Genomic DNA, 15,162 nt, shown 5'->3' with positions numbered 1-15,162 from the left:
ATTTTTCAGATTTGCTGTCTGGTTACCCTACTCCTCCTGGCGGTGGGCACGAGAGGGGCCCGGAGCAGAGATCGCAAGAGGGGGAGCTGAATTTGCTGCAGACCCTGAGTACCAAATCCAGGGGTGTCCCGAGAGGTGGCAGGTGCTCAGGCGGTGGCGTGCAGAAGTGTTTTAAAGCCAAAGTGAACGTGATGCCTTCCTTTCTAGGGACCGTCCTTGCAGAGGGGGCTGTCTCCCCGTAGAATAAACCCCCTTTTCAGACAGAAGGCTTGTTCCTTCCAGCTCATCAGGGGAACCTCAGTCTGCCTCTGCTCATTAGCAGTATCACGTTTCTCAGGCAGGATACCCAGAACTGTTACGGATAGCTTAATATGACTCCATTCTAGAATTCAATAGCCCAGTATTAGTCGTGTAGTTGTAGTCGTGTGTCACTCCCAGGGTATGAGAGACTAGGTGGGTGAGGTAATGTCTGACCTGTTGGTGGAAAAGACAAGTTTTCGAGCTTACCCAGAGCTCTTCTTTGGGTCCAGCAGAAGTTAGTACAATAAAAGCTACCCTTTCACCCACTTCGCCTCTCTTGGGTGGATTAAAGCACTTGCCTTAGGGAGGTTGGTCCCCATCACTGGAGCCACTTGTGATCGGCAGCTTAGCTGAGCTTTCATTTTAAAAAACCTTGACATGCAAAATGCAGGCCAGGTGCACCAGCTGTCTGGTAGACACCCTGAAACAATAGTTCCAAAAGGTGTGGACTATCCCATTCAGCTTAACTTCAAAAGCTGGTACCACTTCCAAGGGACGGGACTACATGGCAGGGCCATGGCCCAGGGTGGGAGGACCATGAACGGAATGCCTGGAGCTGCAGGAAGCCGAAGGTTTTTTGGGGGGGGTAGGACTCTCTTGGGAAGTGGGGTCTGGCGGGATTTAAGGCTACAGAGATGTGGCTCTTTCAGGAGGCAGGCCAGCTCCTTGGGGGTGGTTAGCACTTTGGGAGGCGGGGCTTGTGTTGGTAGGGGCGGGGCTATTGTTATAGGGCGGGGCTCGTTCTCCTGAGGATTAGGCTGTTACTTGCCGGGGTCGGGGAACCCCCGAGGAGGCGGGGCTAGTGCTGCAGGGGCGTGGCTCTCTCAGGAGGCGTGACTAATGGTGCCGGGTCAGGGCTCCTGCTCCCGAGGGCGGGGCTAGTCCTGCAAGGGCGGGGTCTCTTCCAGGAGGTGGGGCTAAGGCTGCCGGCGGCGGAGCTCTTTCGGGAGGCGTGATTGGCTAACGGTGTTGGGACATGGCTTCTGCTCCCGGGGGCGGGGCTAGTGTTGAAGGGGGCGGGGCTATTGTCACGGGGCGGGGCTCGTTCTCGGGGCTGTTTCAGGAGGCGGGGCTAAGGCTGTCGGGGGCAGAGCTGTTCAGAAGGCGGGCAGAGGCGGGGCTAAGGCGGGCAGGAGGCGGGGCTAAGGTGGGCGGGCGCGGGGCTCGGTCGGGAGGCGGGGCTGCTCGGGCGGAAGGTGGGGCTAAGGCGGGCGGGGGCGGGGCCAAGGCTGTCAGGAGGCGGGGCTGCGGCTGGTTCCGGCCAGGCCTGCTCGCAGCGGCGGTATCGGCAGCCTCGGGGCTCGTAGCGCGGCCTCCCCCTCCCGCCGCCATGGGCCTCACGGTCTCCGCCATCTTCTCTCGGATCTTCGGCAAGAAGCAGATGCGGATTCTCATGGGTGAGGCCAGGCCGGGGGGGGGGGGCGATGCTGGGGCCCCGAGTCCCCTCCCCGCTGGGCGGCTGCTGCCCCGTAGCCCGGCGCTGCCCGCCCCGTAGCCCCGCACTGCCCGCGGGCAGCTCTGCCGAGCCCCCGGGCCGATGGGTCGGGCTGCAGGGCCCTAGTGGGGGGTGGGTAGGCTCCCCCCTGAAGGAGTGGGGTTGGGTTGGAGGGCCCTAGTGGGGGGTGGGTAGGGTCCCCCCTGAAGGAGTGGGGTTGGGTTGGAGGGCCCTAGTGGGGGGTGGGTAGGGTCCCCCCTGAAGGAGTGGGGTTGGGTTGCAGGGCCCTAGTGGGGGGTGGGTAGGCTCCCCCCTGAAGGAGTGGGGTCGGGCTGCAGGGCCCTAGTGGGGGGTGGGTAGGGTCCCCCCTGAAGGAGTGGGGTTGGGTTGGAGGGCCCTAGTGGGGGGTGGGTAGGGTCCCCCCTGAAGGAGTGGGGTTGGGTTGCAGGGCCCTAGTGGGGGGTGGGTAGGCTCCCCCCTGAAGGAGTGGGGTTGGGTTGGAGGGCCCTAGTGGGGGGTGGGTAGGGTCCCCCCTGAAGGAGTGGGGTTGGGTTGCAGGGCCCTAGTGGGGGGTGGGTAGGCTCCCCCCTGAAGGAGTGGGGTTGGGTTGGAGGGCCCTAGTGGGGGGTGGGTAGGGTCCCCCCTGAAGGAGTGGGGTTGGGTTGCAGGGCCCTAGTGGGGGGTGGGTAGGCTCCCCCCTGAAGGAGTGGGGTTGGGTTGCAGGGCCCTAGTGGGGGAAGTGGTGTTAACCCCAATCCCTCTGGGGTAGCTGGGCCAGGTAACCGTCCCCTCCTGCCATGGGCAGTGTGGTGGGCAGCCTGGCTGCCGCGCCCGGAGCAGTGTAGGGGGAGCCCCGCCCTTGCCCGACGCCGGGTGCCTGCCCTTGCGCTGCCAGCGCTAGCCCTTATCCCAGAGAATCGGGGCCGGCATCGGTCCTTGCTGGAGAATTGCCCTGCCTTGGTCCTGTGGCGCTGAGCAGCCCTGCCAGGCTTGGGCATCTCCCTGCATCGCCGGGGTGACCGTTATCGCTGTCTCTTGCCCTCTTCCAGGAGGAGCACAAACTCGTCCCCCCCCGGACCTTGAGACCTATAGGACTGAGGGATCCTGTACCCTGCCCCCTTATGGGGCATTGATCTCTGCTGCAGGGTTTATAGAGATAGTCCATCCAGCAGAGCAGTCCTCACGGAAAGGGAACCCCCCCTCATGGGCTTGGCGATGGGGACCCATGGGCATAGGGTCCTTGCACATTCCTCGGCCAGAGGGGCCCTCTGCAGGTGGCAACAGGGCAAGCTTGTAACTTCTGGCTTTGCTCTAGCGACCAAAGGGCCAGGCTCACGTCCTTGAGCCTATCTGGGCTGGCTGAGCCAACAGCCCTGAGAGAAGGCTCTGTAGAGTAGTCGACTGTCCTAGGAGAGGGGCTTGGACCACGTAACTGTCAGTCCCCGAAACGGGGTGTTTACTCTGAAATGTGATTCTGATGGGGCCCTGGAGCATATATGTATCCTTGTGGTGGCTGGACACCTCCAGCTAACGGACTCTTCTGGTGTGGCTGGGCACGCCTGTCTTGTCGAGACACGCTGGAATTCAGAGATGGGATATGAACCACTCAGCTGGGGTCAGCGGGACTGTTGCCTCCAATGTGTTTCCCAGGCTCTGTCTAATGCATTTTAAACGTTGTTGGAAGGGAAGTTCCACCAGACAAAGGCTGTGCGTGTGAAAGGTGCTGACAGTCTTCTGGTCAGCTCTTCTGGATTTGAGTTTACTGAGGCATTGGTCACTTTGCAGTGCATAACGCAAACAGATGTCTGTGAACCCTGTCAGCAGAAAGCAAGGGGGTTTACAGAGACTATCTAAGCAGGGGCTTGACCCGAGCTGGGATCTCTCCGCCTAGTTGCAGTGCAAATAAGTAACAATAATGGAGGATTTTTGGGGGGGTTCCTGCGAGATATGGTGGTGCCTCAGCTCAGTGGCAGGGCCCTAACCACTGTTAATGAGCAGAAGGTCCTAGCTTTTTGACAGGCATGCTGACCGGAGTTCTCCAATCGCATGTGAGGTGTGGCCCAGGCAGTGTCTGTCTGCCTCCTCGTGCCCTGTTTCTGACTTTGAGGGGTGTTCAGTCTCCATGAGCCAGTCGAGGGCCAGCAAGGCAGGGCCCCTGGTGCTGGTAGTTCTGCGAGGTGGACAAGCTGGGCTGAGCCCCCAGCTCGCTACTTATAGGAGTCCCCGAAGAGCCATTGGGTGGTAATGGCTCTTGGCCAATACTGACATGGCCCGGATCAGAACAGCGCCTTGGGAGTGTGAGTCTCCTTAGCCTATTCCTGTTACTCTGAGCCACCCTGCTCCCCGGGTAATGCCCTTCTGAACAGGGCTTTGGAGCTGTGCTCCGGCTCCGCTCTAGCTCCAGGCAAAAACCTGCAGCTCCACCGCTTTGGAGCTGCTCTGTGCTCCGGGCTCCGCTCCAAAGCCCTGCTTCTGTACCACTCTCCTTGTAAAGTTTGGGACTACAATGTCGGTCAGATCAAGCAGAAGAGAAAAGGGCAGCAGAATTCCCTAGGCTTGAAGAATTCCCCATAGATTCCTATTGTCTCTGTAGGATGCAGCTGTTCTGTGACAAGCACCTTGTCTTTCCTGAGGGGGAAACGCTGAACTGTATGGGTGTTCACATGTTCTGCCCTGCACCAGACCCTGCCTCTGAACTGGAAATGACACTTCTAGATAGGGCTCTAGGGACATCTGCTTTTCTGTGATGGGGATGTACAGAGCTGGCCTACGCTAGCAATTCCTGCCCTGGGCATCGTGTCAAGGGCAGACTGAAGTGACTCCTCCACAGCTGATACCAGCTGCCTAGGACTGATCAGAGTGGTGATGGAGGGACTGGAACATTTGGGAATCTCGCCTGATTCTCCCCTCCTGGTGCTCAGAACTGGTCTTCACAGAGAGCTTTGCGGAGGGGAAAGTTGCTGTTAGATCTCTGCCCCACAGCGTGTGGATTTGCTTGGTGTTCTCTGGGATAACTCAGGCTTGGAAAGCTGCAGAATGCAGCAGAGGTGGCGGATTTCATTCTGGGCAGACCGCTCGCTTGCTTCTCCTGAATGAATGAGCTGTGGCTGTTTTGGGGGTAGGCTGTACACCAGGGGCCGTGGGTGGGTTTGTAGGTTGTAAACTTGGTAGCCCTTTGTAAAGCTGTCTTGCTAGAATGGCTCTGTCTGAGCCTCTGGGAGCATGTACTTGGCTCTTGGAGCTGTTAGAATTGTCTGCAGCATCTCCTGGAAAGAGGGGGTGCTAGATACTGGGGCGGTCAGACTCATGAGGGAAACCGGTTATGGGGGCTTCAGGCAGGAGCCATGTGCTTATCTGCACCCCCGTGCTGGCAAGTGACACTGGCCTCTCCCCTCTCTCTCTCTCTCTCTCGCTATTTCAGTCGGCTTGGACGCTGCCGGTAAAACCACCATCCTGTACAAGCTAAAGCTGGGCGAGATTGTCACCACCATCCCCACCATCGGTAAGTGGCGAGAAGCCGCGCCCCGGCTCTGGTTTGCCTCCAGGGCTGGGAGAGGGGTAATGTGCTGAGGTTCGCAAGCTCTGTACAGCGACCCCCCTCTCTCGGGCTGAGTCGACAGCGGGGTTGTGCCTCCCTGCAGCTCTCTTGCTGGTTAGCTGGGGGCCATCTCTGAGCTGGGGCTGTATCGTGGCATTGGAAGCAGAACAGTTTCTGAAGTCAGCAGGGATGTTTCCTGTCGCATTGCTGAGCTGTGCTACTGGAAGGGCCTTTAAACTGCAGTGCGGCTTGTGTCCCTTGCTGGGCTCTTGCTTGACTTGAGGTACCCACGGCTCCCCAGAGTCGTCTCCGCTTGTGGGGCTGGACTTCCCAACAGGCCAACGAGTGAGACCCAAGCCCAGGTCCTTGCACAGTCCCGGCCTGAAGAGCTAACAATCCAGTTGCCTGATAAAATGGAGCCATCCCGGTGTTTGTAATGCTGGGGAGGTCGGTCCCGCACACTGGCTGTGCCGGGGCAGCAGTACAAGTTCAGACCGCATGCAAGCGCATTCATTGTCCGTATGTTCCTAACCACCCATGTTTTGGTGTCTCAGCCCTGCTCACTTCGGACACCGCGTACAAAGAGCTGGTCTGACGGGTAGCGTGACTGCAGCAGAAGAAAGAGGCTTCCTGTCGGTTCATCTCTGTGGTGTTTATCTTAAATGTTTTATGTGACGCTAGTGTTGAAAGTGATGGACTTGCCTGGGCAAGGCACAGCAGAGGCAGATGCTGTGCAAACGCCCCCACACAACACTGTCAGTAGACCTCATTTCTCTGCTGCTATTGTCCTGGGCTCCTTGCCAAGCTCTACCGATTCTCCACTGCCTGCAGCCCCCTACTTGTCCCAGCCTGGGCTCCCCATCCACAGCGTTTCCAATGCCCCTTTGTCCCAAACACCCCCCCCCCCCCGCCCCCGGTATTCCATTCCCTGTCACCCCACCCCCATGTTTCTGTCACTGATGCTTGTAAGTCTGAGAGCTGCCAGGTCTGCAGTGGCTGTAGAGGTGCCAGTGGTGGCATGTGCACAGGCTCACATTAGAAGAGCAGATGTTTGGGTTGCTGGGATGGACCATTGGGTCACATGGGAAGGGCTGGGTCTGACTCTGTAAACATCATCTGACCTTGATTTGGCCTTCACAGTGAGTCCAGCAGAGCTTGTATTTCTCAGCTGTGCAGAGCTCTACTGACTGTGGTAAATGTCTTTCTCGGTGAATTTTTAGAATGGGGGTGCTTGTGGGTTGCTTATTTCTGATCATGAGAAATGTGGTCAGCAGACAAGGCTATAGATTAAAGCTGAACAGCAGTTACCTTAGTGCAATTCTAGTCTGAGATGTCGCTATGTAAAAATGTCTCCATCTGATGGTTCTTGACATCTGCTCACCATGTGTATTCAGAGTTGTCTACCTGCTTGAGAGACAAAGTAGGTAGATGTGACTTGTGCACCACTGGACAGAACCACTTAGCGAGTTCTAGGGTTGCTAGGTCAGAGTTTGTCACGCAGAATCCTCTGCTAGCAGTAAAGCATAAGCTGGAAGGGACACCAGCCTGGTGAGTTTACTGGTAGTGGCTGGGAAGCAGCTTGCGGAGGGAGCAGACTGTAAACGTGGACCTGTGCTATCCCTTTCTTAGTCCCGTTGCTGAGCAGAATTACACGGTGGATGGCTCTGCTGTCTGGGGGGGATCATCCATTACCCCTCCCCCAGAAGTGCTGGTGGGAGGAGAAGGGTGCTGCACTGCACCTTCATCTTACTTAACACACCCCATGAATCCTCCCTCCCCCCCGACTCAAAAATCCCCTGAGATCTTGTGGCGTCTCTGCCGGCAGTGGCTGGTGTTTCCTGTAGTGCGCGTCTGTGGTCTGCCAGTTTTCAGGCTGCCATGGTGATGAACCATCTTCAGCAGGGACTCGCTTGTGTCTTAAACCCTGTCTCCTCTCACAGGATTCAATGTTGAGACAGTGGAATACAAGAACATCTGCTTCACCGTCTGGGATGTAGGTGGCCAGGACAAAATCCGACCCCTGTGGAGACACTACTTCCAGAACACACAGGTGGGAGGAGCTGCAGAGGCACTGGGAAAGAGCCCTCTGGACATGATTGTTGTACAGGGATCCACTGAGGCCTCCCCTCACCTGCCTGCCTCAGGATAGGAGATAGCAACTGCTTCCATGGCAAAGAACCGGGGATGAGATGTGGACCTAGTCCCATGGATGCTGCTCCTGCCCTGCTCATAGGAGCTAGATCACTTTGGCCTTCCCAGCATTTCTGGGTGACCCACTGACCCCTCTCTCTTCTTGCGGGGGAAGGGTGGTAGCAGTGTCACACTGGTAAAGAGATGGATAAAGAGGATAGGGCTTGATAGTGCATTGGTAGTGGCAGGTTGTCCTCTTCCTGAGATGATTTAACCAGGGAGTTTGGCTGGAAGGCAGCTCCTGGCTCCCCCCACGCAGCAGCGTGCATTGGGGTTACGGGAGTTGCCCGCACCTTTGCTGCACCAGGCTGGCGTAGCGACACTGCCTCTGAGTCAGGCTCTTTCAGAATGAGGCAGGGAAGGTGTCTCTGCTCTGAGCCATGAGTAACTTCCTTTGTTCAGTGCAGCGAGGTGCTGAAAGTGGGGCGTCTGAAAACTACCCCCAGGGCATTTCCCACCCCCTGGCCTCTGTGCGAGCAGAAGCGGCAAGAAGAGATGTGGGGTTTTCCATTGAATGAAGATGCATGCAAGCCCTTGTTGCTGATCTACAGAATAGCTTTGGAGAAGATACGTGGTTGGGGGTAGGGTGGGAAGTGGTTGCCACATTGGCAGTGATCTCTGTTGCCATTCCATGGTGTTGGAAAGAGGCTTGTTCCTCTGGGTTTGTGTAGTGTGCCCCTCACTGTGGAATTGGTGCCTGCACTGTGTGAACTGTCTCATGTCTGTCTGCTTTCTTCTATAGGGCCTCATATTTGTTGTGGACAGCAATGACCGAGAGAGAGTGCAGGAGTCTGCAGATGAGCTACAGAAAATGGTGAGCGGTGGGGGTGGTTTGGAGAGAGACCTCATGTTGTCTCTCTAGATTTTCAGGCTTGGGGTGACTGGTGGGAAGGTGGAGAATACTAGTTAGATGGGATCTTTCTGGTGTGAAAGCCAAGGAGCTGACAGGGCTAGTAGGACATGGATCTAGGGTGGCCAAGGCTCTGCTAGAGCCCGGTGTAGAATTCCTATCTCAAGGTAAGTTGGTGCATGTGGAGCAGGAGTTCAAAACAAGCGGCGCCTGCTTCCCAAATTTGCTTATCCCTAAGACTAGGAGTCTAGATGCTATTGCAACGGACACACTTGCAGGCAGAGGTCACTTATACAGTCCTCAAAATCCCTTGTGTTTGGAGTAAATTTACGATACGGCTTCTTCCATAGCCATGCCTGCTGTCTACTGACTCACTGGGGGGGTGACTAACATTCTGACTCTTCGGGTGCTGAGACATGAAGTCAATAGGCACGTAGTGCTCAGCATCTCTGCAATACAGGCCCTGGTTATCTTACTGTGTTAACCTCTACAAGGTGAAATGTACTAACAGCTAGTTCCGGAAATCAAAATTGCATACACTATCCATGCCATCCCTTTAGACTAAACCAGCGTCTGCCAGAAAGGTTCCATAAAACCATAGGTGAGACACATTAAACTCACTTACTAAAACAAAACAAAATTAACCAGAGCCAAGTATAGAAAGTGTATTTGTGTTAGCCCTGGTCTAGCTTTCTCTCTGGATGCAGAGAAGGCCTTTGAGTGGGTTGAACGGACATATTTAGTTGAAACCATGGAATGCATGGATACGGGATGGCTTCTAGAAATGCTGTCTCTTACCAATGGCTGTCAAAACCAGCCTGCAAGTAAGAGGCGGCTTGGGACTGTTTCCTCAGCGTATGTTGAACATCAGTGTTACAGGGAAGCTGCTTCATGTAGATCCAGTAGACACATTTACCATGTGGCCATTCTACCAATGTGCTAAAAAGGCCAGCTCATCTACCCCTAAAATGTACAACCGTTATCACTTTCTGATGTGTGGAGGGCTTGATAATTAGTGTCCCATTCCAGCTATAAAATACCAGTCCTCTCCTGTGTTTTCAGGGGGATACAATTCATTTTTCTGATAGAAAGTATGTATTTCAACCAGTAATCTCTGTTCTGGGGCAGTGGGTCCTATGCCCACTGTGACCCCCTATAAAAATACAAAAAGCAGCTAGATGACCTGCTTCTTCAAATGCCACTCCTCTACAGCAGTATCGCATTCCTAGTTTTGCTGCCCGTCTCACTCCCTCATCTACTGTTGTAGACAATTTTGGATTATAAGCCCCACAAGACAGAGATCTATTCCGTACAGTGCCATGTGCACCCATGATGAAATACACATGCAGCTCGCACTTTGAAAATCTGATCACAAGTGTCACAAGCACCTGGCTACTGGTGTGCACCAAAATGCTGAGCTTTCCTGGACGTCTCACCCATTGGTAATAACCAAAAACTGGTTCGAATGGAGCATTAAGGCTGAGAATCCAGGTGTTCGGTCAGGCAACGCCAAAAGTGAAGATTTCTACTGAAAAGTCAATGGGGCTCCAATGCTGGTGTGTATCCCATGGTTAGACTCCCAGAGCGTTCCTGTTAACAAGGCTGGCAGGAATGGACAGTACATCCTAGGTAACATCGCAGGAGAAACCTTGACTCTTGAGTGCTTGGTCTCTCTGTTGATGCTAATTTTTGTATGTGATTTTCTCCGAGCTGCAGCCTTAGCTGTGTGCCTACTGCCCTAAGCCAGTCTTGGGAGAACTCGGGCTTCAAGCACCCCTCCGGCAGGTGGCAGCAGCATTACATGCACTCAAGCATTACAACAAGGGGCTGGGGAAAAGTGGGTGCCTGGAAGAGAGGAGATTCGGTCCCAGCCCTGGTGAGCTCACAGGCTGATTGAGACCTGCAGCAAAGGAAAGGGGGAAGGAAGGTGTAGGGGTGCCTGAGCGCAGTGTTGTGCCATATGCAGCTGGTTGGTTCTGACTTGCCTGACTCTGGTCTCCAAAGAAGAGTATGTGCGGCTAGAGCACCGCCTGGCTAACCCGAGGGAGAGGATGCGTGGAAGAAAAGGGAGCTGTTCCAGGTGTAGTGTATAGCATGAAAATAGGTCTGAGGACACACACCGGCTGAGGGAGTGGGCTGCTTGGTTAGTACCTGAACTTAAAGAAAATCCATTCAATTAGAAAAATCCTTCTCTCCTGAATCCGAGAGAACCTTGCCCTGGTACAGAGCAAAACCCCGACCGTGTGTATCTGTTGGGGAGCAGGCCCGCATGAGACTAGCCACAGTGGGGGCTGCCCATGGTGCAGAATACATGAATATTTGCCTTATGGCTACATGGCATGTGTTTGCACCCAGTGACCCTGGAGCCAGAGGTGTTTGACTGTCCGAGGGAGAAGGCCGAGAGCCTGGGTGTGAGCCGAGGAGGCTGGAGGGCGGAGGAATGAACACACTCGAGTGGAGCTGGAGAAAGAGGGGTTCCGGTTTTGCCATAGCTACCCTGGGGGATGGTGGGGTGTGATGTGAGAATGAGACATTGGATAATCTGGGAGGGATGGAGAGGTAACGACTGAAATGCAGGGAGCTGAGGAAGGGGGCCAAGAACAGACCCGGAGGGATGTGGGGGGCCCCAGCAGAGGGCTCAGGAGGAGGTGGCTGAGTGAGCTGAAGAAGCTTTAAGTTGGAGCATTCAGCCCCTCACGCTAGAGCTGTAACGCGCTAATGGTCTGTGAGGTCAGGGCCACCCCGCGCTGTGTGCTGCACAGACACCCTGCCCACGGAGCTCACAGGGCCAATACACAAGACAGGTGAAAATGGGGGGAGGGAGGCAGGGTTTACCCCCATTTTAGCAGCTGGGGAACTGAAGCACTGAGAGAAGCGTCTTGCCCAAGGTCCCCGATGGCATCTATGGGAGAGGTGGGAATGGAACCAGATTTCCTGAGTCCCGGTTCAGTACCCTATCGCCGACCCGGCCTCTCGTCGCTCTGGATTGGTCCCTAGGAGACTGCGGTAGGCTAGAGCGGGCTGAGCGAGCCAGCTGGTTTCCCAGGCCTCCCCGTGGCTCAGCTGCTTCTCCTGCTCTGTTCCAGCTGCAGGAGGACGAGCTGCGGGATGCAGTCTTGCTGGTGTTTGCTAACAAGCAGGACATGCCCAATGCCATGGCAGTGAGCGAGCTGACCGACAAGCTGGGTCTGCAGACACTCCGCAGCAGAACCGTAAGTGTACCCAGGGTCCCGCGATTGCCAGGAGAGGCTGCCCGGAGATTGCGGGAGGGATTGTAGCCTGACTGCTCCGTTCTGACCGCCTCTCCCCCGTCTCAGCGGCTCTCCTTGGCTCAGTCGCATGGGCTGTGAAGCTGAAGCAAAGCTGTGAGCAGGGGGCCTGGAGTGTGGGTCGCAAGGGCTGCTGCAGGATTGAGAGGTGACGTGGCAGAGTGGTGTGCATGGAGCTTGCGCTCTGCCTGGCCCTAGCTGGCACAGTCCGTCTCTCTCCGATCAGCACCAAACTCTGTCTTGCTTCCCTTTCCCACCCCCAGGGGGTTCTCCAGCAATTGTCTCCCATAAGGCTGAAGAGAACTGGAGACCTTGCTTGCTGACAATGATAAATGGCATGTTACAAACTGGCCCATCCGTCCTCATTTCCCAAGTGCGGTAGGGTGGGATCATGATCCCCATTTTACAGAGGGCAAAACTGAGGCACTCGGGTCACACCGCAAGCTGAAGTGGGATTAGGGTTTGGGGGTGCTTGGCTCCCAGCCCACTAAATGCTACCTCTCGGCATTCGCTGCTCTGTCTTGCCTGCTGCCTGATTTCCTTCCCTTCCCTTGTTTTTCAGTGGTATGTGCAGGCAACGTGTGCAACCCAGGGCACTGGTCTCTATGACGGACTGGACTGGCTATCGCACGAGCTCTCCAAGCGCTAGGTGGGTGGCCAGCCGGCCCACAGACCAGACGAGCGTCGTGCCCACCTGGGATCTCCGTGCCGGGTTTAGTTTAGTTTTTGGGTTGTTTTTTTTCCCTCCCCACTGTGACCTCATCTTAAATGATCTGTGTGTTTATCTGGTAGAACTTGAACCTTGAGGACTCTTCAGGCAGCTCCACTAGCCGTGCTCCTGCCTTCTGCTGCCCAGACGGCACTTTCATGCTAGCCATCCTACCCAACTGCATGTGTTCTTGTTAAGTGGAGCCTGTGCCATGTCCCAGCGGGGCCTGTTGGAAGGAAGGGAGGGAAGTGGTGGGGGCGGGGTGTGTCTAAGCACTGAGCGGGTGGCGGTGTTCCAGTGACCTCCATTGGCAGCTTGCGAGGAAAGCCGTAGGTAACTGCTTCGGCCGTCACAACACTGCAGAACAGAACCGTTTCTCCTTTTTATCCTTCCACAAACTTTATAATTGTTTCTCTTGGGGGGGGGGGGGGGGGCAGGGCTGGGCTGGGACTCTGACTGTGTAATGTGCTATTGTATATCGAGTAATAAAACTCCACCAGTTTGTATCCTATGCCCTACCTCTTTCTCGCCAGCAGATGGGCTGGCTTTTGTGTGTGAGGGTCGGGGTAACGAAGGAGGTGAACATGGGGAGCTGCAGGGCCCCCCTATGGGGTGGAAAGCCAGAGGATGAAATGTACAGATTCCTGCCCAAAAGCCCCCCTCAGGCCCTGGAGTGGAAAGGTCAAGTCCTCAGCATGCTGTGTGCCTGGCACCGGTTTGAAAAGGAGGGGGCTGGGTGCACTCTGAATGCAGGTGCCAGAAGGATTCTGGCCTGTGGGTGCTCGGCAAAGCAGGGTTTATTGCTGACTGTAGCTCCCAGTGTCTCAGGTCATCACCTGAGTGACCTGCCCAGGTGTGGCACCGACAACCTACAGGATGAGACTGGGCGTCAGCAGCCAGCTGTGCCAGCTGTGGAAACGGCTGGTGGGATCCAGCTATGTGTCAGAGCAGGAGCTTAACACAGCGACCTGTTGGCATATGCTTGGCTGATGGGCTCAGCGGAGCTCTGCTAGACCCTCCCCTTCTCACCAAATAGTGATGTACTTCCCAGGCCAGTGCTGGGGGAGAGGAGTGTATGTGTTGCTTCCCCCCTGCCCCTCCCCTAGCCGCAGCTAGTGAAGCAGTCCCTGAAAACTGGGCAACTTCTATTTGGTAGCTTAAAACTAGAAGGGGGAGGGGGAGTGCTAACTCCAGGCACCAGGGTTTGAAAACGCCATCCCATCCCCATGACTTGGCTGGTGATAAGTCTGCTTCATCCCAACACCTGCCCTATCTCCCCCCCCGAGAATAACCACCGCCTCCCTAGGTCACGGAGTTATGTTGGCAAAGCCCCTTGCTAGTGTCATTGATGTTACCTGGCCCCTTGGCTTCCTTCCTGCATGTCAGTGTCAGTTTCATCCTGGCAGGGGCCTGGCTCATGGGGAAGGAAAGCAGAGTGAGGAATGTGTCTGCTGCCTTCCCCAGGCCACTGGAGAGCTCTGGGCTGCTGGGTTCCCTTGGGGAGCGTGGGCTTGTGATGTGACAGTCCAGTGTAATGTAGTGACTAATGGAGACAATCTGCCCATTGTCCACACAGCTGTGATGAGAGTGTGCACACCCTTGCCCATATATATATATATAGAGAGAGAGAGAGATCCCTATCTCATAGAGCTGGAAGGGACCCTGAAAGGTAGTTGAGTCCAGCCCCCTGCCTCCACTAGCAGGACCAAGTACTGATTTTGCCCCAGATCCCTAAGTGGCCCCCTCAAGGATTGAGCTCACAACCCTGGGTTTAGCAGGCCAGTGCTCAAACCACTGAGCTATTCCTCCCCCAAGCTGGACAAGGCTCCGTCAGGCAGATGGGCGTGGGGACCTGGAGGCTCGGAGTTTGCCTGCCTGGTTCCTATACATACAGACACCTGCGTTTGAGGGTGGTCCAAGAGGGTCAAACTAGTGTAACGGTATGACGTTGGGCCAGAGAACACTGAGTATCCATGTGATATTCTTGCCTTAGACACAGTGGTATCCGAGAGTTCTCCCAGGCAGAGCAATGGCTTAGGCTGGGTTAGTCTCCAGGGAAGTGGTGGAACCCCAGCACTAGTCATTTAGGAGCAGCGAGGTTAGTGCACAGGATAACAGTGACCGGAACGAAGCTGGGCTGCCCCCAGGGGGAATGAGCTCCGTGGTTCTGACCAGTGGGGGCCGGGCCCCACTCAGCTTCTCTCCGGTGAGAGCGTTCTCCCGGCAGACGTGTTCCGGAGGCCTCTGAGCCAACCCCGGGTGGTTGCTGCAGAGCCACAGTGACTGAAATGCGGTGCCCAGATAGTAACTCCTAGGTGCTGCTGCCTGGATGTCAATAAAAACCCTTGGCTTGTCCTTGTGGCTGTGTCTTTCCTCGGGCTGGGGCAGTGGGGATTGCACGGACTGGGGTGAAGGCGGTTCACAGCTGGCTTATCTGCACGCTCTGGTTCCTAGACTCCAGGACAGCAGTTGGAGAGAGGGATGGGGCAGGGCCGAAATCTGCTGGGTTTCTGTTTAGTGGGATCCCCTTGGAAGGTAGCTCTCTGCTAGGAGATGCTGAGGGCTGAGTTGCTGGCGCTTGCTTTGCGTGAGAACGGCAGTGACCCACTGGGCTTGTGAGGGAAGGAGCCAGGGTAGAGAAGAGACAGATGTGGTTTGAAGGGAATCCTGGGTGAAAGCGCTTTTCCTCCTGCACCAGTGAGCGAGCTGGGGCAGCCTCAGGGCCGTTTGATGGTGTGAGCAGCAAGCTGGCAAAACGTGGAGGTCAAACATGACTGTAAGCGAAGCTGAGAGGCAGCAGAAGGGCAGGTCAAATGCAATAAAGACAGATTGGCGAGAAAAGATGAGAGCTATGGACAGGGCAGGACTCTC

The 15,162-nt window shown here is 55.8% G+C and overlaps 1 protein-coding gene across 1 annotated transcript; it reads left to right on the top strand.

Annotated features, from left to right (window-relative positions):
* Window positions 1–1,558: 1,558 nt before the first annotated feature.
* On the top strand, window positions 1,559–12,802 carry ARF5 (ADP ribosylation factor 5). The gene is made up of 6 exons (XM_065404113.1): window positions 1,559–1,697; window positions 5,157–5,237; window positions 7,214–7,323; window positions 8,206–8,277; window positions 11,400–11,525; window positions 12,145–12,802. Exons 1-6 carry the CDS (start codon window positions 1,631–1,633, stop codon window positions 12,229–12,231), a joined length of 543 nt encoding a protein of 180 aa, XP_065260185.1. The 5' UTR covers window positions 1,559–1,630; the 3' UTR covers window positions 12,232–12,802.
* Window positions 12,803–15,162: the final 2,360 nt, after the last annotated feature.

Source organism: Emys orbicularis, chromosome 1 (assembly GCF_028017835.1).
Source record: "Emys orbicularis isolate rEmyOrb1 chromosome 1, rEmyOrb1.hap1, whole genome shotgun sequence".
In the NCBI taxonomy this organism is placed as follows: Eukaryota; Metazoa; Chordata; order Testudines; family Emydidae; genus Emys; species Emys orbicularis.
Note: the sequence above shows the minus strand (reverse complement) of the source record. Positions and strands in the feature narration are given on the sequence as shown.

Coding starts and splice junctions, on each gene's coding strand:
- ARF5 (XM_065404113.1), top strand. CDS start 1,631: ATGGGCCTCACGGTCTCCGCCATCTTCTCTCGGATCTTCGGCAAGAAG. Junction 5,238..7,213: donor CACCACCATCCCCACCATCG/GTAAGTGGCGAG, acceptor CTCCTCTCACAG/GATTCAATGTTGAGACAGTG. Junction 11,526..12,144: donor AGACACTCCGCAGCAGAACC/GTAAGTGTACCC, acceptor CTTGTTTTTCAG/TGGTATGTGCAGGCAACGTG.